General features: G+C 36.7%; 1 protein-coding gene across 1 annotated transcript in view; it reads left to right on the top strand.

The window, feature by feature from the left end:
- The window catches only part of SUPT3H (SPT3 homolog, SAGA and STAGA complex component), a 281,477-nt gene that overhangs the window by 185,443 nt on the left and 72,484 nt on the right, over nt 1-23,550 (top strand). The window contains exons 4-6 of the mRNA XM_049819342.1: nt 4,543-4,629; nt 5,811-5,901; nt 7,601-7,737. Of these exons, the coding sequence (XP_049675299.1) occupies nt 4,543-4,629; nt 5,811-5,901; nt 7,601-7,737 (315 nt within the window). The remainder of the gene's footprint in view (nt 1-4,542; nt 4,630-5,810; nt 5,902-7,600; nt 7,738-23,550) is intronic.

Raw genomic sequence — 23,550 nt, forward strand, 5'->3', positions numbered from 1 at the left:
ATTAGAGTGCTCTAATGGACTCCATAATGTAATTATCCTCCCAGGATGTGCTAACTGTGTAAAGCACGTTCCTGTGCTGACAAGTGGAAACAAATTCTGTATTTTTCCCGTGTATGTTAGGATTAGAAGTTCAGGTGTCAGCATTAGTAGTATATGAGATATTATATGGAAAGATTTAAGTGAAAAACGAAGTTTAATTGCTTTCGGAAAAGTATTGGGATGCTCTGTTTAGAAGACATTTATGGCACTATATCTAAATTCAGAATATTCTATTGGTACTTTTATAGTTGAACACTTTTGTTCTAGAAAAGATGAAAAAACAGGACATTTTTATGCATATAAAATAACAAAACAACCTTCCTACCTCAGAAAAAAATTCAGCCAGGTGAACTATGATCTAATTTTCCTCTATAATAAAAACAAAATCATAGCTCCTGAAGCATTATTCTTGGCTGCAAGCAGTTTCAAAGCATGCAGACATTACCATTTTGACTCTGTCCTGCTGTTTAACTGGAAGGATTATGTCACAACATAGTATGTTTGTTTTCCAGCTTTTTGTCTGTTTGTCCGTCAAGACGTTTTTGTAGAAGAAGTATCGGTGATTGTTGACTTTGGAGGTAGTGGAAGAAAAAATAATTATGAAAAAAAAAAGAAAAAAAAAGCAGACAGTACCATTGAAGTAACTGTGCTCCTGTCATAGGAGAATGAATACTCCTTTCAACAAATCTATAATTTGCAGAAGTTGCAAAAAGAAAATAGCCGTAAGGTGACTGTTAACATACTTCAGTTCATCCTGCCAAGAAAGTTAACTTCATAAAGTCATTAAACCAGTGATTACATTTTAAAATATTATTCCCCAGCCATTTCTTCTTAGACTTTAAAATATAGTTACTGTATATACTACCTTCTTTGTAATGTGAAAAATTGTAAAATACACTTATTTTTCATAAACTCCTAATTATTAACAGAGCTATTTGCGCTCCTATAGTTAAAGTCATTTCAACACTTCCGTTATTTAAACTTCACTTTTAGGGGTTCATAATTTGGCTGTAATAAAAAATACATTCAGACTCAGAGGTCTCAAATATTGTTTGCTGGTATTAGGAAATTTAGCCTGTTTTTCTTTAAGAAGCTAAGTAATTTGGATTGTTTGCTGTTCTGCAGTATAATCCAAACCAGAATATTTTGTAGTGTGGACTAAATAATTTCAATAATTAAAAAAAATTAAGAAAAGCCAGTAAGTACATTGGAACTGCTGCTGCCCCAAATTCTGTGGCCGACACTGAATAAAGCTGAGGCTCAGGGAAAGAAGATGGTGGGAAATTCTTGCCACATCTCCACTGTTGCTATCTAATAACCTCATATATGAAAAGTTATTGCAGCATTGATATCACGCCTATCGTCTGGAGTCATGGGCGGTAGACCCACTGCTCACAGAGTTAAAAACCCCCAGTACTTCCACTGCAGCGAAAGGGGAAAGACCTCCTGACTTCAGGGTTGCATAGCTGAAAATTGCTTTTCTGGGAATGATAAATGCTCGGGTGCTCGGAGATGGATCGTTTCTTTGGTACGGCTTCCTGAAATCCCCCTTCATCATGTAACGCAGCCACGGTAATGACTCAACAAGGCCTTCAGCTCCGGAAACTAAGGAATCGGGGCTTATTGCATATTAATGGCAACTCTGGGACAGTCAAATAAGACAGTTTGTTATAATACTAATTATAGCAAAGCACTCATGTTGTGGTTTGAATGAGTCAATTATGTGTGTGTTAAAACTATAAATACATCTTCCCCCCAACCTAGGCTGTGTGGTACGTAATTTTTTTTTAATTGCTTGGATACATATTTACCTGAGCATATCCTGGTTTCCCAGGTAAATATGTGTACCAATGCAGAACTCATTATGGTCTGTTTGGATAAATAATCCATATTTTATAACTGTACAGGAAGTAATTATTTTCGTATTTTGCTTTCTTTAAGCCAAAGAAATTAAATGCCGTGTGTTCATTCCTTAAAATAAAATAGATGCAAAAGTCAAGGCAATACGAGAATAAAGTTTTCATTGTTTTGGTAGAAACTGAGAATATTATTCCAGATTTTGATCTTGTGTTTAGCCCAGAATAACTCCATTAAAGTAAACAGTGTTATTCAGGATTTACTTAGATGCAAATGGGACGTGAATTTGGCCCCCTCGCCTTACTCTCCCTTACTTCATTGGGAGGTTCCTGTAAGCAGCTTGCACGCAATCTCTGCTTTAAATGACAGTATCACACGTTTATCATTTGGAAAAATAAGGTATTTCAGCTACATGCAGAAATTAACATACCTGAATTTTATGGTAAGAAAATTAATGTCTTCTAGAATCATAGAATGGGTTGAGTCAGAAGGGACCCTAAAGATTATAGTTACGGTCCTGTAGGCGTTAGGGAACCCGAGCATACTTGCACGACGGATATTTCTGCCATTGTTTTATACGATATTTGGAAAAGCTGTGTTGTGTTACCACCGTGCTAAGGTCAGGTTTTGTAACACTTTTAAGCTTAGCGGGGCCAAAGTCAGCCTTGGCATAAATCCACTAACTGCAGTAGATTTACACCAGAGATGAATATTGGCTCGTTCTTGGTAAATTTATTTTTATCCAGCTCTTTATATTTTATGTTAGAAATATAAGTAGCTTGCTTGCCCTCAAACTAATCAGAATAAGAAACAGTTTTGCTTATGCCAAAAAATAGAACTATCGTTTTTCACATTCTTACATTTTTCAAGTAAGATTATATTACTGTGACTTCTGAATTCCTGAAATCTCTCTGGTCTCTGTGACTGCAAGGGCCAAGAGAGGGTTTCAAGGGGAAAATCTGAAACTCTTCGTGCAGTATGTTTTGTGTTGTGCATACGAGATACAGTTAACGTTTTATATGCATGTGATTAGTGTGGAAAAAAATTAATGCAGTCCAGTATTATGATTTATGGACTGAATCTTTTGCCCAGTGAACACTTGCCAAAATGAAAATCTTTCCCCCCCCTCCTCCTTTGGATATTAGAAACAGCTACTGTTTTTGTTGATCTTTTTAACTTCTGAATAGGCCTATTTCAAGTCATAGCAGCATGGGAGCTCAGATTAATAATATACTTATTCAGCCAGTGATACTGAGTGAAACCATTGCTAGTGTGAGTATGAAGGATAGGATTTCTTTAAATTATTTTCAGGTGCATTAATGCATTTCTGAAAGAAGAATATAGAGATATTTGAAAATAAATTAAATTTCTGTTTATCGATTGTTACAGGTGTGTATGAGTTTTAATATCAAGTATTTTTTAAGGCGTCTCTCCTTTTGATAACTTCTGTACTGTGCTTGCTGTCAGCCCATCCATCAGATGGTTAACAAGGATAGCAGCAAAGAGATTATGATTAAATCTTGCCTTCTGAACAATATTTTGGAATTTAGAGGAAAAGGCATCTTCCATGCTGTGAAGCATCCTTTCTATCCCACCTACTCTACAGCATCATCTTAAGGCAGAACCAAAGGCTAGCGAGGTGAAAGGAGCAGATCCCGCAGACTTCTCGTCTGCATTTGAGGTAGACCTCCTTAGCCCAGGAGTCTGATAAGCATCAGCTTGATAAGGATCAGCTTGTACTGGTTTTGAGACGATCTCTTTGTGTATAAATTAGCCCAATTTCCTGCACCTCCCGAAGGTGAATCCAAGGCTGATGCGCTTAGTCCCTTACAAAGAAATTTTTTTCTTTACAGCATAATTTGAGGAGTTTGGGGCCTTTATAGAGGCACTGTCCCGATGGAGGCGAGGACAGATCTTTGCTTCACGCTCCTTTGGCCACCTTTTATCAATTTTTTTTGCCATTCATTGCTCAGTCCCATCTTCACCATGTCTGAATGGACTGGTCTGCTCAATTAAGGTTTTTCCAATTACCTTATTTATAGAGTTGGTGTTTCTTATCAATTTATTTTCTTTCTCTCAAATGAAATAAGAGTATGCCTAAAAAAGTTCTTCATGTGAGTCTGGCTTGTACTAATGATAAGTCAAGTAGGCGTAGAGTTTCTTTCAAAAAATACTTAGGTAAGCTGTTTAAAATTAATATTTGTTATTCTAAAAAATTGTGAGAGGGATCAGCCGCCCTTCCACAGTTGCAGATAAAGTGCTATGGCAAGAATTTGGCATTTTTACATTGCCTGAGAGAATTATATGTTCATTTTCTGGGCTAATGTGGTGCAAGGAAAGGAAAAAAAAAAAAAAAAAAAAAGGGATGTAGTGCTTTTTAAAAGCAATCCTTTTAAACATAAACAAAAAAGCTTTTGCTTGAGATTTGTCAAAAGTCTTTCAGTCTTTTCGTAAAATTGTTATTCACTTCTTGGCTAACAAGAGCCGAGTGACACCTTTGAGAGTCCCAGCTTGTGTTTTAGTGCATAGCTTGTATTTTGCTATGCACTACCATGCAAAATATTATCTGAACTTATTTAAAACAAACCCTAGTGAATTAATTTTTTAACACAGAAACTGCCATCCTAATTTATTCATTGATTTTAGTTGCAGCAAGCAGCTGAAGTTTCTCAGCTGAGAGGAGCTCGAGTCATCTCTGCTGAAGATCTCCTGTTCTTAATGCGCAAAGATAAGGTATCGTAATGAGACAGAAATTTCTTACTTTACATAGTAAGCTGCTTACTGCGTTGTAAAGTGCTTGTTTATCCTATGTGAAAGGAGACCATCATCACGAAAAAGTTTATTTAAAAAGTATAGCTGCTCTGCAATTGTATTGTATTGGACACAGTACAATATTTACGTAACATTTTAATTAATTCTCATTTTTTCCTGTAACTTCAATTATCAATAGATTTTTTCACTAAGCTTTAGGTTGGGTAATATGCCTTAGAGCTTAAACCAATTTGTTAATAAAGGTGTAAATATTGATACTTATCCTTTATAACTCTTTCATTAAAATTCAGTCATTCTAATTTCCTCATAGTTATGCAGGGTGTAGATGTGACATTTGACAGTGTGACCATTACATTTTTATCATCTAGGATGTCAGTAAATCCTGACTTGATTTTACTTTATAATATATTTCCTGTACTTTATGTCACTAAAATTTCTCTGGATAGTAAGGAGATCAGGTCAATAATTTAAAAAAAATAATTTCCAAACAAAGATTGTGTTCATTTTTTTCCTTCAAATTTCAAAATTATTAAAAGAATATTGTCAACTATTTTAATCAACATTATTTATTCTTCCTTTATCTCCTTTTCTTCCTTAGTTCCCCCCTTTCTCTCCCCCTTTTCTCTCCCCTTTGTTTTTCTTTCCTCATTTGATAGGTAAAACCTAATGACCAAAACAATATCAAAATTTAAAAAACACTAAAACATGAAAACCAATTGCGGTTTCTTTATTGGATATGATCCATAAGGCTATACTGAAAACAGTGGTTAATATGGATGTCAAAGTTCATGGTAATACGCATTTGTAGGTTTCAATTTCCAAACTAAGCAAAGATTTTGGAGTGCCCTAAAAGAAACCTGATTTCTGAATTTCTGCTTTCTGAAGGTTAAACCCATATCTGTCTCACAGTTGGCAAGCATCGTACCAAGGAGCTCAAATAAATACTTTTTAATGTGGAATTGGTACTGACCTTGATGTACTTTCTATGTATGGATTTTCAGCAGAATCAAAAATTATGGACATTATAAAAATCATATTTACTGAGTAATGTATTACTCATTCTTATGTTTGTGTCTTACAAAGTTAGTCTAAATAAAAAATAACTGTATACTACTAATTAATATCTGTATTTTTTCTCTTAGAAGAAGCTTAGAAGGCTACTTAAATACATGTTTTTTCGAGACTACAAATCTAAAATTGTCAAAGGAATAGAAGAAGATGACCTCCTTGAAGGTAGAGAAAAAATTACTTAATATGGGGGAAGCTCGGTATTTTTTTAAATTTGCTGAACAGCTCAATGCAAGGTATTAATGTCTTCCGTAATATTTAAAGACACAAAAATATTGTCTTCAAGTAATTTGGTTTAAAATCTCTGCTTTTCCATGTGAAGTACTTCTAAAGTAAGTATTTGCATCTACCATTCAGATGGTAAGTAACACTGCTTAATGTCAGAACTCTGTTGAAGTAAGAAACTGGTGCTGATTAAAGGGCTAATTGATTTCAGCATGTGTAATTTAAATGCGGCAGCTACCGTGTGCAATTGAATGGACGTTTGTTAAATTATTATCAAAGGGTTTTGACGTGTTTTACAAAAAAATCCCATAATCTGATGTCGTTGAATACTAATATATGTCCTGGGTTTGTTTTCAGTGTGGTTTAACATTTTATACTTTGAATCTGTAATTTAAAGAATGGGAAACACTTTTGTTTCCCCATTCTGTGAGGATTTTATAACAGATATTATAACCAATGCCTTTAAAGGAAAAACTCTTCAAATTAAAAATATATTAACTTATGCCATATAATTTACTGGTATAAAGTTTTGTTGATTTATATTAACAGAAGAATTGGCATTTCCTTTGTAAAAAGTTAAGTTGAAACTTATCACAGCAAATCTAAACTTTGCTGTATTTTTATAACATCTAGCAATGTCCATACGCAACTTTTTGTATTTAACTTATTTCCTTTCTCAGAGCCTTTTAGTTTTTATTTTTTTCCCCCTTACAATTAATTCCTTGTGTTTGGTTCCTCTGAGCATCCACACTGATGTTAGGTAAACATTGTACTTCTTGCTTTGACTTAGTCAATCTGTGGATAAATTTTTGTCAACTCATTTGAGATTTAATTTGCCTGTGGCATTTTATTTCCACCACACATGAAAGTATATTGTTTCATGCAAGCAATCTGGCAGTGTAGTTTCCTACCTGACAGCTTTAGGTTTTTTAATACTTAAGTCAGTGTCACTATTTAAAACAAATAAACAATTTTCGTAAGCCATTTAGATGCTCATGAAATGCTTCCTAAACACAGTTTATATGGGATTAAAGATTGCATTTTCTGGCATGCTTTGGTAATTGAAGCCATTAATTTTGTTTTGTGTAGCTCATGTCTTCATTACTGCTATTCTGCTTAGAACAACAGAGATCACCTTGCCAGGGTTCTCCAGGTGTTACTGGAGAGCAGTACCGTAGAGCTGCATCTTAGTGTTTGTGTTATGGTTTGCTTTAGGCAGTAGGTAATGAGGATGTTCTATGCGCTTTTGGGAAAGAGCATTTCTTCTACATATTCTGTTCTGCGAGTGAGGGGTTTTGTACAACCAAAGAAGGGTGGTTTCTTCTACAGCTCTGTCCACTGTGGATCCTTCAGTGAGAAATGATGATACATGAACAGTAGACTAGGTTTCTCTAGATTCCTAGTAACCCCTAGGTTGTACTACAAAATGCTAAAGGTGATTTTTTCCTACAGAGCTGCTGCAGCATAGCAGTGACATCACCTCGGTCAGGTAGCACAACTTGTATGGGGAGGACAGTAAGAACAGGACTTTTCGGCACAGTGCATCTGATTCTAAAACACATCCCTCCTAGGGACATTGGTTTGTGTTTGGAGAAGCCAAATAACTTAAGTTTGTTGTTCTTTGCTTACCTTTGTGAAGACAAATTCAACAGTAATAACACCAACAAACGGCAGAAGCTTGCTCAGGACTTTCTCAACTCTATTGACCAGACTGGAGAGCTCTTAGCCATGTTTGAAGATGATGAGATTGATGATGTCAAGCAAGAGCGGATGGAGGTAATTCTTTTCTTTTACTGATACCCAGCTCTAGCAGAGAAAACTGTGAAGTATTTCATACACCATGCTAGTCCGATGCCTTTTTTGTGCTGCATATATCATTGTTACTTGTTTCTTTCCTTTTGCCCAGTTGGTCTAAAGGAACCCTATTTCCATATTTTTCCTATTCACTCAAATGTTTCCTGATACCTAAGCACGCATGCTGAGAAGGAAGATTCCAAAGGGTAGTTATGGATCTTTCTGTCTGCCATGTATTTGCATTTCCTTCCTGTAGAAAGCAGATTCTATTTATAAACATTTCACATGCATTTTTCACAATCTTTTCTTTCTTTTTCATTATTCCTCTCATTAGAAAATCGTTTCAGTAGCGTTTGAGGAGTCTTTTCATAAAACACTGCTTACAGATAAAATTAAAATACTCTGTGCAAACATGCTTCAGTATATGCTCTTCTCTCCATCCTGCTTTCAAGTCCTATTTTCTGATCTATGTACACATGAAAAATTACATCTACATTACAGAATGCAGTAACACATCACTCTGAAAAAGCTAGCCTGGGATCAAGAAGCAGTGTAGCTGTGTTGGCATGGAAGTCTCGTGGAGCGATAGTTTTGGTACCGCTTGGTTTTGATACCAGTTTTACTTGGTTTCACTGAGATTTAGCTGTACTGGCCCAAGATACTACATCATAGCAACTACGCCTTATAGATGTTATCAACCCCATGGCCTCTCTATCAGTAGAGCGTCTTCTTGAATGTCATTTACCCTGAAGTATTTATAAGATCCAAAGGCTGTATCTGTACTAATCAATAAACTAGGCCAGGGCCAGTTCTCTGGCCCTGAAGGCAGGTGACGTGGCCTGGCTTGGGCCCCTGTGGCTAAATGTTTGGTAAGTGGACAGGGCTACCCTGTTTTTTCTGTAGCAAATCCGGAGAACAGTCCATGGCCCCTGTTTATGCTCCATTCCTCCTCACGTCTTGTGTGGGCAACTGGATGTCAAGGGCAAAATGGTGCCAGGAGCACGCTCACAATTCCACACTAGTGTTTGGGCCAATTTCCATCCTTTTTAGTCAGTAGTATAGTGTATGTGGCTCTTTGAAACTTGCTATTTTTAGAGTGCTTTTTATACCCTTTCAGTGGCAGAAGCTGGTTACTTTGGTCTGATTTTCTTTTCTATGCTGAGGTGGCTGATGCCTTCAGTAATATTTGTGTATTTAATATTTGACTACTAGGGCCTCATTTCACGGTCAGGATTTCATGGAAAATTCTAAGAAATAACCCGATTTTTATCCTACCCTAGTTGTAAGTCTCATTTTTTCTTCTTAATGGAGCCTCTTTTCAGAACTGGCACTTTCCCAGCCCTGTTTCCCCTTCCTTATTCCCATTACAGTTACTCAAAATCCAGTCAAGGATCCCGTCTCTCTAAGAATTTGGCTAGGAACAAGGCCGATTTCTCCCCAGCTGAGAATCAGTGTCATAGAACAGTTGTTTTGGAACTGATGGTTTCTTTTCTTTTCTTTCTTATTTATTTATGCAAAATGTTATGTTTTGCATAAAGGCGGGCAAATCCTTTGAGCCTGTACGCACAAAAGTACATAACAGTACTGTTCTGAATGAATGGGTTATGTGCTTGACTTTACATTCTCTTCTGTCATTCCAGTATAATATTTTTTCCGTCTAAAAAACTACAGAAGTTGCTAGAAGTATGAAGTTCCCTGTCCTAGGCAAGGACAAATTTGACTCTATGTTTGTCTGTCAAGAATGTGTTCCTGTAATCAAATATTTATCTTTCATCTGACTACATGTTTTGTTTTTTTCTCACTAGACTATAATTTATGAACTGTAGTGTGTGTGTGTGTTTATAAAGTAATTCTTCTCTCTATTGCTCTACTTCGTTACATTTTGTGAACTCTTGATCGGTTTCCACGTTTAAAAAAAAAGACAAAAATCAAGATCTATGTATTTTAGAATAGATCCATGAATTACATACAGGTATGAAGCCAGTACTATGTATTTTCTTTCTTACTAGTTTTTAAAACTAATGACAAAACATGAAAGATTGCTTGCGACACGCTGTTCAAAATGTTTAACATATTTTTGGCTTTGTTTTGTTTGGGATTTTGTTGTCACTTTGAGGTGGGTGGAAAGGAATCAAAGATAGTAGGAAATATGATCCATTCCTAAAGGAAGAGTTGTTAGTGGATGGGCTAATCTCATGTATCACATTTTCTTTGTGCAGTAGATTGTTTAATCCATGCTAAGTTTTGGAGGAAATCCAATAGACACTTTAAAAATTCTAACAGTGTTCTTTAAGGAATTAGTGTACTTAAATCATGAGCTGTGATCTAAAGGCAGTGTTCCTTTTAGGTATCAATTACCTCAGAAATGTGTGGTTATCTTGGTTTGGACAACTGTAAATGATTTCAGTTCCACTTTGCCTTGGGCCAAAATCATGCTAAGTTGTCCAGAGCAGATGATAAACATATATTTCTGATGTCATTATGGGCTAAACAGGATATGATTGTTTAGCAGTATGGTTTCAGTTATGATACAAAAAGCAAATATTGTTTATACTCATTTCTTTTAAGACATTTTATAAAATTAGAGCTAAAACTTCATGAGATTATTGCTTGCTGTTGTGAGGTCTATTCTGTATTTTTACCACGGAGGAGTAAGCAAAGCTCCAAGCCACTTTCAGACATTACTAAAGGAGAACAAACAATTCTACAGTTTTGACTGAAAAACACCCACTAATGCTGTCATTAAAAAGAAAGGACATTCTTCTAGGGTTGTATATAGAACTTATTGATGTATTCTGTGGTTTTAATTTGAAACAACGGAACTATCTCTGAAACAGTAATAATAGCAATGTGCAAAAGAAAGTGGAATACTCTTAAAATACAGAACAAAATTAAGAACAAAATTCACATTACTTTGTCATAATACATGATTATGTTGTCAATACGTTGTGAACTTATTATAAAAACTTCAATAATAGCAATAAATAGTGGCAAACCAGTCAACTGTAGTGGCAGAATCAAACCAAAATAAAAACTGGAATAGCACCTCTGCCTCACTTCATAACATTTAGTATTTTGCCCTTCTAAGATAGCAGCAAAACACCAGTGAAACACTGCTCCTCAGAGTAAGAACAGTTATAGATGTAATAAACTATTCTAGTTCATAGATGGAATTGAACTGTGCACGTGAAGGAGAGCTATCCTTATCGTAGAAGTTGTCTTCATAGCAGGTGACACTCTCTTGAGAGTAAAATCTAATGGTGAACTCCCTAACACCCCTTTTTTATTGTACAGGTTAGGCTCTGGAATAACCAGAACTGGTGGCGCTCAGGAATTCAATTCCCCTTCTATTGCCTGTTCTATGACGGGATCTATGAGAAATAAAACCTTTGCAAGTGGATTGCAATTTGGCTTTCCTCTGTCTCTTAAAAATCTTTTAGAGGGGAGAGTTGGGATTCCTGTGGGATATGGCTGAATCGGTGTGGGGAGAAGTTGCATACGCATTTAAAATCTTGGCACTTTTCCTTATTTTGCAGTTTGGATAGAGATGCGGTTTTGGGTGTTTGTGTCCTTATGTTGCTACTCTGAACCTCTCAGTAGCCCGTAGTAAAACTAGCTGCAGGTTTGGTTGTGATTTTGTGAATGGTAACGGCAATTCTGCTAATTTTTTCTATCACAACCACTATCAAATTCTCCTTGTGTTGTTATTAACATCGAGTACAGCTGTGTTAAAATGTCACGGCAAAGCTGACTTCTGTCTCATTCTGTAAATACCCATTTTTTATCATTTGATTTATAGTTCCACCTCCCCTACCAGGAAAAAGTCTTCCCATCGGAAATCTGAACTGACTTACAAAGGAATGCATAGAGCATCACACTGTGAACGCTCTGTTTCACTTTTGTTCCCCTGGGATTAAGAGAAACACCATTCATCTGTCACTCGACTGCTAGTTTGGGGATATATTTCCAACATTTGGGTGTTAGATGGCAATAATTCAGTTGCGGTAGCTACCATAATGCTTTCATAGTACATTGCAAGTTTCAGTAAACAGTGGAGGGAAGATAACTTCCCTGGAAGAATACACTACCTTGAAAGCAGGCTAGGTGCCAGCAAAAGGTTAAAACCAAGTTACATCCCTACAGAAAGGGATCGGCAGAAGCTTGTGGTTCTATAAGGTGCATTGTCCTATGAATCACATGTGGTATTTAAAAACTCCAGGTACTTATTGTTGTTGTTCTAGGAAGTTCATTGGGGTTGTGAGTTTTCCTCTACTGTTCGTTAATATGCTTCTGTACCAAGGTCACAGAAACGCAATGGGCCCTGTGCAAAATACAGTAGAGTGCAGTAAAGTGTAGGTGTGTTTGGAATATACCCTTTGTTCACATTTAATTTTGTCTGTGTTGAGATACAATGAATTTGTGTCCGTGAAACACACCTAAACACTCCCAGATGCACCTCGGGATACAAGGAATCATGTTCTGCAAGTTCACTGTTTCAGTCATAGCAGTAAGATAGACTTGGCATATCGTAGTAAATTAGACCGTGACCAAGAAGATTGCCTCCAACTGGAATACGATCGTCAACTTTTGAGTGGTCACGCTTTGACCTGAGCCAGGTAGCGTTGTCCCAAACAATTCCCGGGCACAGTTCGGGATTCAGTCTGGGCCAGGAGCATTCTCCATGGCACGGTTTGGATGTGGCTGCTCTTTTTGGGAGGCTCGGAGGGCAGGAGCACGGACACAGGTTGCTCCAGCTCGGAGCTAGGGCATGGACCTGGTATCTTTTAGTTGAGACAGCTAAAATTGGGTGTGATAATTCAGAAAAAAACCTACGAGCTCTTCTGTTAAGGGAGGATCCAAAAGATGGTGTTGAAGTACTCAAACTCATTGGGCTAATGCAGAAAAGATGTACAAAGAAAATAAGCAGGAAATGATTTAGAAAGAGCTCTGAGGCCTTTTAGTACTACCGTGCTCATTTCACTGGTGAAAATTATGCCAGTCTAAGTGCTCTGTGGGGTCATTACTCTTTAGGGAGTATCTGTTCATGCAGGGTGTATCAATAACAAACTGGAATTTGATTTAAAGCCCATATGGAAAGCTTAGTGCTATAGTACAGACAACACATACTTAATAGAAACTGCATGCCGGAAGACAAACTAAGAAGTTTTATGTTACTAAACATCAGGGCGTTGTTTCTTGGAGCACATCTTTTTGGCTATATAATTTTTATGATAAACTCATTTTTCTTCAGGAAGAATTATTTTCAACTGTCTTACCAATTTCAGATTCTTGTTGACAGAATCTGTATTTTTGCACAGAACCTTGCATTTAGTTCAGCGTCACTTCTGTTATCTCACAATATTGTTCCCAAACCTAATAATTTATTAATTTTTAGAATCACAGTTTATAAGTGCTAGCCCTTCTTTGATTTTAACAGATTTGATTTTAGCAGAAAGAATGCATCTTGGGGTAAGATTCGGCTACAGATGACAATGTTTACATGTGTTTGGGGTTTTTGCATGTGAGCTGAGTGTCTCATCTCCCACTGTAATTACTGGAGATCCAGGCAGTATAAATAGTGGAGTTTAGAAAGCTATTCAGCTGATCAAATGTTTGTGTCTTCGTTACAGTGAGCTACACAGCTCTGTAGGCTCCTCTGGATGTATTTATCTTGCGGGGAATTTCTCTGTGTCGTCAGTGACCATTCTGCTTCTATCCTGGCCATATGTGGGGAGTGGAGGCTGAAAGATGAAGATAAAAAGTATTAGAAGTGGAAAAGGCTTGAGTTTTGGGGAACTAGTAAAGGAATGGAGTATACATGCCTACAAGTACGTACGGTTGCTCGGCTTCACTTGGGAACAGGAGTGTAATCCCTGTTGCATTTTTGTTCTGTCTTTAAAAAATACTCTCACAAATCTATCATCTATCACAGATCTATCTATTCATCACAAATCTATCTATTCATTTATCTTGTGCTGGTCCCCATATAGAATTGCAGCTTTCTAATATTATATCATTTACACCAGCAACTCAAGTTATAGCCTTAAATTTTAAGACATTAAGTTTTGGAAAAACAGGGGATAGAAAATAAGGTTCCTTAATTCTTTACTCAACATTGTCAAATTTGGGCAAAGGGATCCCAGTGATGGGACACAGCAGGACAAGCCATACCATTAAATACCTTATGATACATTCTTCTGTGGGCTAAATAATTGCAGCCCTAAGTGTACACCAGTATCATCCTCACCTGTGTGTCCAGGCCAAATGAGAGGAGGTTGTCTTGAATTTGAAAAGGGACTTATAATGTTTAAGTAACATACTCAAATATGGGAAAGTTCCTGCCCAAGGACAGTAGATTCCTGGGACAGTGATGAATAAACCCTAGCAGCTCCATTTCCCACCCAGTTAAGCTGCTTTGAGAGCTCGGTGCTTCGCTACCACAAGTTGGGCCTAAAAGTTTAAACATCTCAGTAACTTAGGCCACCTTCTGTACTCAGAAATGAGCAACAATCCCTGGACAAGTTAATTTCTTAGATGAAAGAGAAAAATGCTTTTTCTTTGCCTCTTTTTTTTTTTTTTTTCTCCCCAAAAACGTTTCAGTCACATTTGCATGTAATTCATCAGATGTTAGGAAAAGTACTTCTGGTGCCTCCGGGGTCATTCTTTTGGGAGACTGAAGTTCTGTGTATGCAGTGGGACCTCGATGATATGAAAAAAAGAGTGTAATGATGATCTCTAATAGACTATAAGGTCAACACCAGCTCCCTATATACTGTCTGCTTCTTTTGATGTACATAGATGCAAAGATTAAGAAGATCGTAGATGGAACATCAATCAAGAAAAAAAGCCTTTATTCTCTAGGCAGTGTTTTTTTTGATATAGCAAAACATACCTTCCCGAAGTTAGGAATGCAAATATAGAAGAAAGTAATTTCACTGCATCAGTTCAGTGTTTCCAGATGAGTGCAAACATAGCACAACTAGTAGCGTCTCAACTGTAAATTAGCTGTCTAGGCATCAAGGTGTTTGTAACCATTATTCGGTATAAAAATAAGCCTGCCTGGTATTAATGGTTTCTCTGATTACACATTGCTTGGGAATGTTTGGGATACTGGGAAAACACTGTTTCTCTTGGGTAATGGTTGAATTGGTTAAAAGTAAACAGAAAATAAACAGAAACAGTTTTTCATTATTATCTATATGTCTGTAAATATTGTGTCATTCTCATCGGAATGGGAAAAATCTATCAAGTGGAAAAAACTTCTTGTTGTAGCCAGTAATATCAACAAACTTTTTACGCCGCTACAAATCCGAGATTATTAGGGTTTTCTCACTTTGGGGTTGATTGCTATGGTTACATAAAGCATGCTGTTTGTTTGGGTCTTCAGTCCTGTTAAAATATTGTTGGTTTTAGAGCATTTTAGTGAATGTTGCTCATACTGCAAATTTAGGCAGTTTTGCTGGGAGGACCAGGTGTTATTTGCTTTTCTGTCTTTTAGTTCTTTGAGTATTTTTTTGCCACTGTGTACTTTCTCTGAGGAAGAGGAAGATTCTGGGCTGTCATATTTTGTATTTTTGATGCCCAAATGACTGTGTTTCAACTTAACTTTTGGAAGGAAACTTTATATATATATTATTTATATCTATAATTAAATGTAGACACGCATACATATAAACAGTATTTCCACGGAGCATTTGATTAGGAGCCAAACATAAGACTAAAGAAACATTTTCCTTCTAAGTGTATTTTAATAGCGTGTTTATTTGTGATCCTGTGTTTAACATGTTTGTTGCTTAGATATACTAGTCACCACATACTGGTACTCCCAACACAGTTATTGTTTACGAAAACTTCGGAGAACTGGGAACAAGGAATGATGCTGGCATGTCACAAAGGTCCCATTGGTAGTAGGTTATTATAATGCTGTCATACTTCAAAGTAATTAAATCAGTGCTGATAATGATTTCTATTTCTGAAGTCGTGTGGAGATGGAATAAGGCAAATCTTTTCTACAAGACAGGATGTAAGTCAGATGCTTTGGGGGAAAAAATTACTTTTTCACGTCTTTGAACCTTTAGGTAGCAAATTACTAATCTTTTAAGCTCCATTAGCCTAATATTTAAGTCCTTTCTGAATGAAGAAAAAATGGCAACAGTTTATTTCTTAGGGTAAAGGGTTAACCGGGCCTGTACTAAGAACAGTTTTAACATCTTGAGCCTTCCTGAAAGAATTAGTCACTTGCATAAAACCATTTTCGAGACTGTTTTGCACAGGATTCACAATACTCAAATGTCCACGGAGTTGTAACATGAATGAAAACTATGTAAAAATTTCAAACACAGTATTACTCCATGACATTCCCACTTCTCACCGGTTGCAAGGAAGAGATACTCTGACACTATTGTGAAAAGCGAGACTGAAACCTCAGCTCAGAGACCCTGTATTTTTTGGCAGAAAGCTGCACAACCACCCACCTCTCTTGCTCCCACCTGCAGAGCTCCATGGTGCCGGAGCACCTTGGGTCATCGGCCGCTGTTTGACCAAGCTTCAGTGAATTTCTCTCTCCTTCCGTTGAAGGATTCATATCACAAAAAGCTTTCTGCCGAAGAAAATAAGATCTTCTAGCAAATGAAGACAATAGAGGAAGGTTGCCCGTGGCATGAAATATAAGGGGGGTTGCTGGTGGTGTTCTGTTTCAACTACTGCAGAAGAGAGAGGGCTCTGTGATTTAACAAGCAAGGTCCTGGATTTAACAGATAGGTGAGAGCATTCACAAGTCAGTATTAAGGAAAGAATTTTTTCCTGCTTCATCCATAAGAGGCTTATACATGCCTCTCAACCAGTGCCAACTTAATTTATTTGAAGGTTCATTTATCTGCTATTTGTAGACACGACAGGTGTAGCAGAGAAGCCTATTTTTTCCTCTCCTTACTCCGTATATTCACTAAGGGAATAACAGTGCCTTTCGCAGTATTAGACTCCAGCCAGGAACCAAAACTGAGTTTTAATCAGGCTCGTGGGTCAGCCCTGCAAATACCTTCTACAGAATTACTAAGAATCCCTTTCTTTTAAATTGGCGTTTACCCTCTGATAGCAGAGTGAACAAGCTATGTGTCATCATAGCCTCTCCATCCACAGTTTGTAGCATACAGACAATATAGAGGAGCACTGAAAGTCATTTTCAGGCTGCACTCCAGCTAAATATAACCCAAATGAGCTCAGATCTATTGAATTGCACAACTTAATGGGGGGAAAAAAAAAAAAAAAATCTATTGAAGGCTATTGAATGCAAAGACATTGCATTTGGTTAGGGAAGTGCTTGAGCCACACATCACCGGGTGCTGTACGACTGTTCAGGAAAATAATTACTATAAGCTTGTCTTGTAGTTACACTATTCCCTAAGCCTTCACAGCAAGCTACTGTTGAAGCCTGGGCTAAATGGAGATTTGTTCTGTGCCTCCTTATGTATATTTGATCTTTGCTTTTCTCCTTTTGTTCTCGGTTTGGGGTTTTGTTTTTCCTTTTTCCTTCTGACCATGGGATTAGCCAGCACTAGTGCAGTTTTTCTCCTCAGAAGGAGAGAGGCCATTTTGCTAGCTTCTGGGTTATATTGCCCATGGTATTTGATTGAATTCAGATAGGATTTTGTGAACATTTCTCACAAGCGCTTAAGCGAAAAATCAAGAATCACTTGATTCACTCAATAGTCACTATCTATGTATCGTCATCTTCCTTTGAGTAAGTTCCAGTCTAAAAGCTAGCATGTCACTGGATTTGATTACAAATTACCCAGTCGTTAAGTACAGGTGTTGTCATTTTTAGTTCCCATTTGCAAAGCCACCAGGGGCCGAGCCTTCCCACCCACATTCACACTAGAGTTCACATGTCATTAGGAAAGCCAAATGATCTGTTGCTAAGGTGAAGGTCATTAAGGCAATCTAATGGTAAATACATTGCTTCCTATTGAATTCAGAAGTATATTAGAAATACCAGCATTTTGGGTTTCAAAGCTCGTTCTGAAAGGACTACACTTGTAACCTGACACGCTGTCCCTAAAATAGGATCCTATGGCAGATTTTTAGAGGAGCTATTGTTTCAGTACTCGGAGTAAGAATAAGAACACAAGTACAGTGAAGAATACAAAGTATGCATGTTAATGTGATATTACTTTTATCAGCTTTCCACGTAAGTTAACATGCAAGGAATTGAAGTAAGCATAGGACATCTCTTAACCAGGGTAGTTGCTTCCCCTTGTACTGCATTTTCTTGAAGCATTTCTTTCTCTTTATGCATTAAACTCAGACATGATTAGCTGTTGAATAAACTAAATAAAAGCAGTAATTCGTAGCATGGCACTTGTGAGACCACATCTGGAATCTGTGTCCAATTTTGTGCTCCCAAGAAGGACTTTGACATACTGAAGCGACTCTGGCAGAGGGTCACCAAGAAGTTTCGGGGGCTGGAGCACCTGACTTGTAACGAAAGGCTGGGAGACCAGAGCTTGTTCAGCCTGAGAAAGAGGAGGCTAAATGCAAATTTTATTGTTGTCTACAACTGACTAATGGCAGGATACGGAGGCGATGGAGCCAGGCCCTGCTTAAAAGTTCATGGTAAAGGACAGGATTTGGACTGATATGTAATAGGAAGAAAAAAAATTCTGATCGAGGATTGAAACTGGTTGGCCAGAGGTGTTGAGGAAATCTCCAGCTTTGGAGATATTCCAAACTTGACTGGTCAAGGTCCTGAGCCACTTGCTCTAATTGAACCTCTTTTGAGCAGAGTCAAACTAGAGATCTCTGGAAAGGTCCCCAACTTTTTCTGGTGTAAATTTTTCTACCATTCTATGAGTCTGCAATGAAGTTTCCTGTTTCAGATATTAAAATGGCAGGTGGGGTAGAAATAGAAGAGCTTTTATAAAACACACAGATGATAAACCATCTCAAATTTCTAAAAACTGTTTAAGAATCTAGGTAGCGTATAATTGGACTTTCCAGCTTCTGCACTTTCTGTAATCTGTAACTGTTGGTATTTCCTGGAATAGACGTTTTATGTATACAAGGAACAGGGTTTTCTGTCTTTCATTTTGTCTCAGTCGTTGTGGTTTATTTTATCTATAATGTTGCTTGCTGTATTCTTCCGTAAGAATATGATCTGGCTGCTGTGCAAAATTGCACTCGGTGATAGCTTCACACATGTGTTGCAGCTATGGAATCAGGAGCAGTAAGATTTAAGCATCTTAAGTGTCTGTTGAAATGGTAAAGTAATATAATTAAGTTCTACATGTTGCAAAATGGGAGATGCATCCTTACCCAATCCACTAGAAAACGGACCTACAACATTACTGACAGAACAGCACGGGTAATGAGCTGGCATAGTTTATTAACTCTACACAAGGTAGCATGGTTCCATTTGTATGTTTTGCCCCTCAAGCTTTAAATTTTGTCTCCTGTCTTTTCTTCCATTTTGCTCTGCCATCTTTGATTAAAATTGAGGATACCTAGACGGTTACACACTTTCATTAAGTAAATCAGAGAAGGTTTTTTAATTGGATACTCAGGAAAAACAGTAACAGTTCTCATTTTCAGATAGCTACCTTACATGATGTCCTCATGGAGTGAACATGCAGAGTTTAATCTTACAGATATTCTTGAGGCCAGCATTTGATTCTTTTAATAATTTGGGGTTCACATTTAGCTAACTTTGACGTGGCAAAAATTAGGCATTGCTGCCGCTTTGGCTTGACAAAGTACATCCACAGCTAGACCTAAATTTTCAAGGAAGGCAAGACAATGATACTAGTAATCACTAGAAGAAATACTGATTTTGTGTAAAGAATACATTTTAGAAATCTATTTATGTGAATTCAGGAAGATCTTTATCAAGTGGGGGACCACAGGCTTATTTTTGAGCAAAAAAAAAAATAAAAATTCATGTCAGTTGGATGTGTGGATTTATGACTTAAGATGTAACTCGTTTCACTTCTGTATGCAGGTAGTGCCAGGATTTTAGAATTTCTTTGGCATAATGGTACTTGTATGATGTACACTGTACTTTTGGTGTTCTAAAAGATTTATTTAAAAGCAATGGCAAGAAAACATGTAAAGTGGTAATATAAAAAGTGCATTAAGATGCATATATTTTATTCTCAAATAACTCTTAAACATGTTTTCCAGACTATTCTTTCAAATGGCACATGTAAGGGGCAAAGATATGGACCCCTTGGTAGCAGTGTTAAGAGCTGTTGAAACTTTGCCTCTGGAACTTCGGAAGCAATCATTAAATTTGGTTTTCCATTTGATCAAACGAAAGAAGAACGGGTAGTCTCTGTCAGAGGGCTGGATTTTATTTCCCAAGGCTAACAGCCATTTCCAGGACTTTGTCAGACCTACGAAGAGTTTTTTCTACCATTGTCAGATGGTATTATTTAAAACCAGTTCATCCACTTGTGTGGGATTCATATCCTATATCATACAGTGACTCTGACAAGAAGATGCTTTTACTAGGAGTGTTATTCAAAGCACAGTTGATTTTCTCAGGCTGCAGACATCTGCAGAAAAAGCTTGTAGAACATACAGCATCTGGTATCGAGTCGTAGCTCCTTACACAGACCATATCAAACAGCTTAGAAATGGAACACATACTCTACATCCGCTTGGAAATAATTTTTTTTATGTTTATTGTAGATGTATTAGCTGTCAGCTCATATCATCAGCTAATTATTTTATATCTGAAAATTGTAATAGCATCCTCAGATGTACTAAACTCAGGCAGATTTCCAGCTACTAATCACACCCTTCTTAAAGTGGGAGTTAACTCTTGATGCACCCCAAGGCTGGAGATCTGATTTCTACTTCCAGTATTTAAAGAAATGTATTAGTGAGATGACTGCTGTGTCTGCTAACCTTGTTACCTTGAATCATATTTTAAAGAGGCAAAAATGCTGAAGAGACATTGGCATCTTTTAGAAATGCTAGATCTCACTCTAAAAATGTCAGAAAAATTCAGAAGCCCTGAGGAAGCTAAGCAACCAGCACTGAAGAGTAAATTTTCTCCAACAGGATATATGATGGCATGAGAATCTACAGCACCTTCTAACAGCGCAGTCAAGTAATTGATGCCAAACTGTGGTTGTTAGTGTAGCTACGCTATAAGCACCTTTAATACTAAAAAGACTTCAACCTTCAAAGCTGTGCTTCAAAATGTTGGTTTTAAAGGTATTGTTCTTTGCATCCCAATTACGTTTGTTAAGTATAATATTTTGAACTGAAGACATTTTTCCTTTATTCTGTGAGTAGGGTGATGTGATTTTTTAAAAATTTTTCTTTTTTTTCATAGATCTTTGATTCACCTTGCCAGCCCTCCACCTTCCCCAAAACCCCTAACCCTTCCATGTCAGTCAGTCTGAATCTCCAAGAAAATCTAAACAGAATGAGAGAAATCATTAGAAATATGTATAGGTTTTGACATTGCTAAAATTAAATTATTTTCATTTTCAGGTTAAATTTACAAAGCTGTCAGTGCCTAGCAATAAGAATATCAACCTGAGCTATGGCATATATTCAATATCTTTATGACTGATTTTGAACAGGAATTAGAGCCAGGGCTTCCTTTTCAGGAGATGATCCTGGTAGTAGGATTCTGGGATATCTCTTGCTAAGCTCTTGAATTCAAAGCTTTCTACCTTTTAAAATCATTTGACCAACTGTAGAATAAAAGTAGAATAAAATAAAAAAAAAAAAAAAGGAATTCTTTCTATATTTAAAAATGCTACCTGTTTTCCTCTTATGGAAGTGACTGAAAATTTTGCATGTTGAATTGAACAGTGCTAAGATCTTCAGAAGGTCTTGTTTTCATTGCAAGCAATTTTAAGAATGTGTGCAGGGAACAGTCTCTTGTTAAATTTATTTCTATAACAGGCTGGATGAATGAATACTATGTTCAAAAGTTGTTATTAATGCAGCATAACAATTTGTGTATCAGGCACTGCAAATTAAGAAGATTGAAAGTCAAATTCCCCAAACTAGCCTTTTTGTTAATGTCTTACAGTCTGAATACTCTTTATATCACTTTTAATTGCTGATTTGAAATAAACAGTGGCTTCTTTCTTATGATGGGACTCAGAGGAGCTGTGCTGATTTAGAAGAACCAAAAATGCAAGCAGTTATTTTATAATAGTTCATAATTAAATTCACAAATCACGTTACATTTAAATGAATTCTTTTCAGGTGATTTTAAAATAAAACATTTCTACAATGTACAATTACAATGAAGACTGGTGGTGTTGCTTTGAATTATTATGGTATTATTATGGCAATTTAGGAATATTTCAAAATATTTTCTAAGTATGCATATGTCTCAAATGACAAAATTAAGCAAAGCTTTTTCTTAAAATAAATGTTTTAAAATGCTCTTAGTCATTCAGAATATTGTACCTCAAACTTCATAATCATTTATAATTCTGATACACTGGTAAATTTGATTTTGGTGGGTGCGTGTGGCTAATATTAATTTAGATTTATACTCAAAAAGAAAAGTCCAATATCTGCATATTTAGACAGTGCATCAGAATACTTTCAGAACTAAAACTAGTGTCCAGTATCCATCTCAATTTATGTAATGCTACATTATTAAATATAGTTGAGAGCTTCAGAAGTCATTGACATACAGCATTGAGATACTGGCTGGGCGATATAAAAGTCTGCCTTCACTGAATTACGTTGTTGGAAACTAAAGGAGTTTTAAAATAATTGCACACGTGTAATATCGAACAGTAGAAGAGTGCTGTAGGATTTAGCTAAGATAGTGTTAATATTAGCTCATATATCAGTATTTGTAAGATTCAGATTCTCAAGGGTTGCTTCTTTGGAAAGCTGCATATATTCATTATCAGTTTGAACCATCAGTATAAGAACTGCCTTTGTCTTGGAAATGTAAATAAAGACTTGTCAGTAGAAGATGAAGACTCTTCACCACTTCACAAGTGAAGGGAGTGTGTAACAAAGGCTGTAGAAGTCTGAAATTTCAGCCGAACATATTACTTTCATGGCATGTTCTACACTAAAGAACTTAGAAATATTTCACAAAAAATGTTTCTTCCAATTTGTTGTTTTAAATTCTATATTACTTAAGCAAATATTTAAATATTATATTAGCTTTTCTGCATACTTGACATGAATATAATTCTACCTTCCTGCCAAGTATGTCAAAGCCCAAATTCACTTTCATTTGCCAGGGTAAATGTTTATTTTGTTTTCCCACATAATGTGCTCTTTAAAGTGTCACCAGGATACTAAATCTGATTGCTTTTTAATAGACACACGGTGGGGTTTTTTTGCTTTCCTTAGGAAACAGGATAAACTATCAGTAAAGCTCATGGTAATGAATCTATATACAGTAGATGCTCTTTGCTTTCCATCCCCTCATGTCAGGATAGAAAATTAAAAAAAAAAAAGAAAAAGAAAATCCCGTCAAAAGTATTGTAATGGTACCTCAATTTTATAAATGCATGAAGGGTCTATAGTAGTAACGGGCGTTGGGGGGCAGTCAGTGCTGCAGAGCAAGAGACCAGGATACGTAGGACCTGTTTCTTCCGTTAAAGGTAAACTATGATGACTCGACAAGGCTCCCCGAAACAACTTTGTTTTGCTGTGAAATGGCTGAGTTTATTTAAGATATGATTCATTGGAAAGTCTCTATTAAGAAACTGTGGTTTCGCTAGTACAGAACGTCTGCATTTCAGATACTAGAAGCTGCCAGCATTTGCTTGCGTAGTTTTTCACAAGTCAGTAAGTTTC

This window comes from Accipiter gentilis, chromosome 16 (assembly GCF_929443795.1).
Source record: "Accipiter gentilis chromosome 16, bAccGen1.1, whole genome shotgun sequence".
NCBI classification, from domain to species: Eukaryota; Metazoa; Chordata; class Aves; order Accipitriformes; family Accipitridae; genus Astur; species Astur gentilis.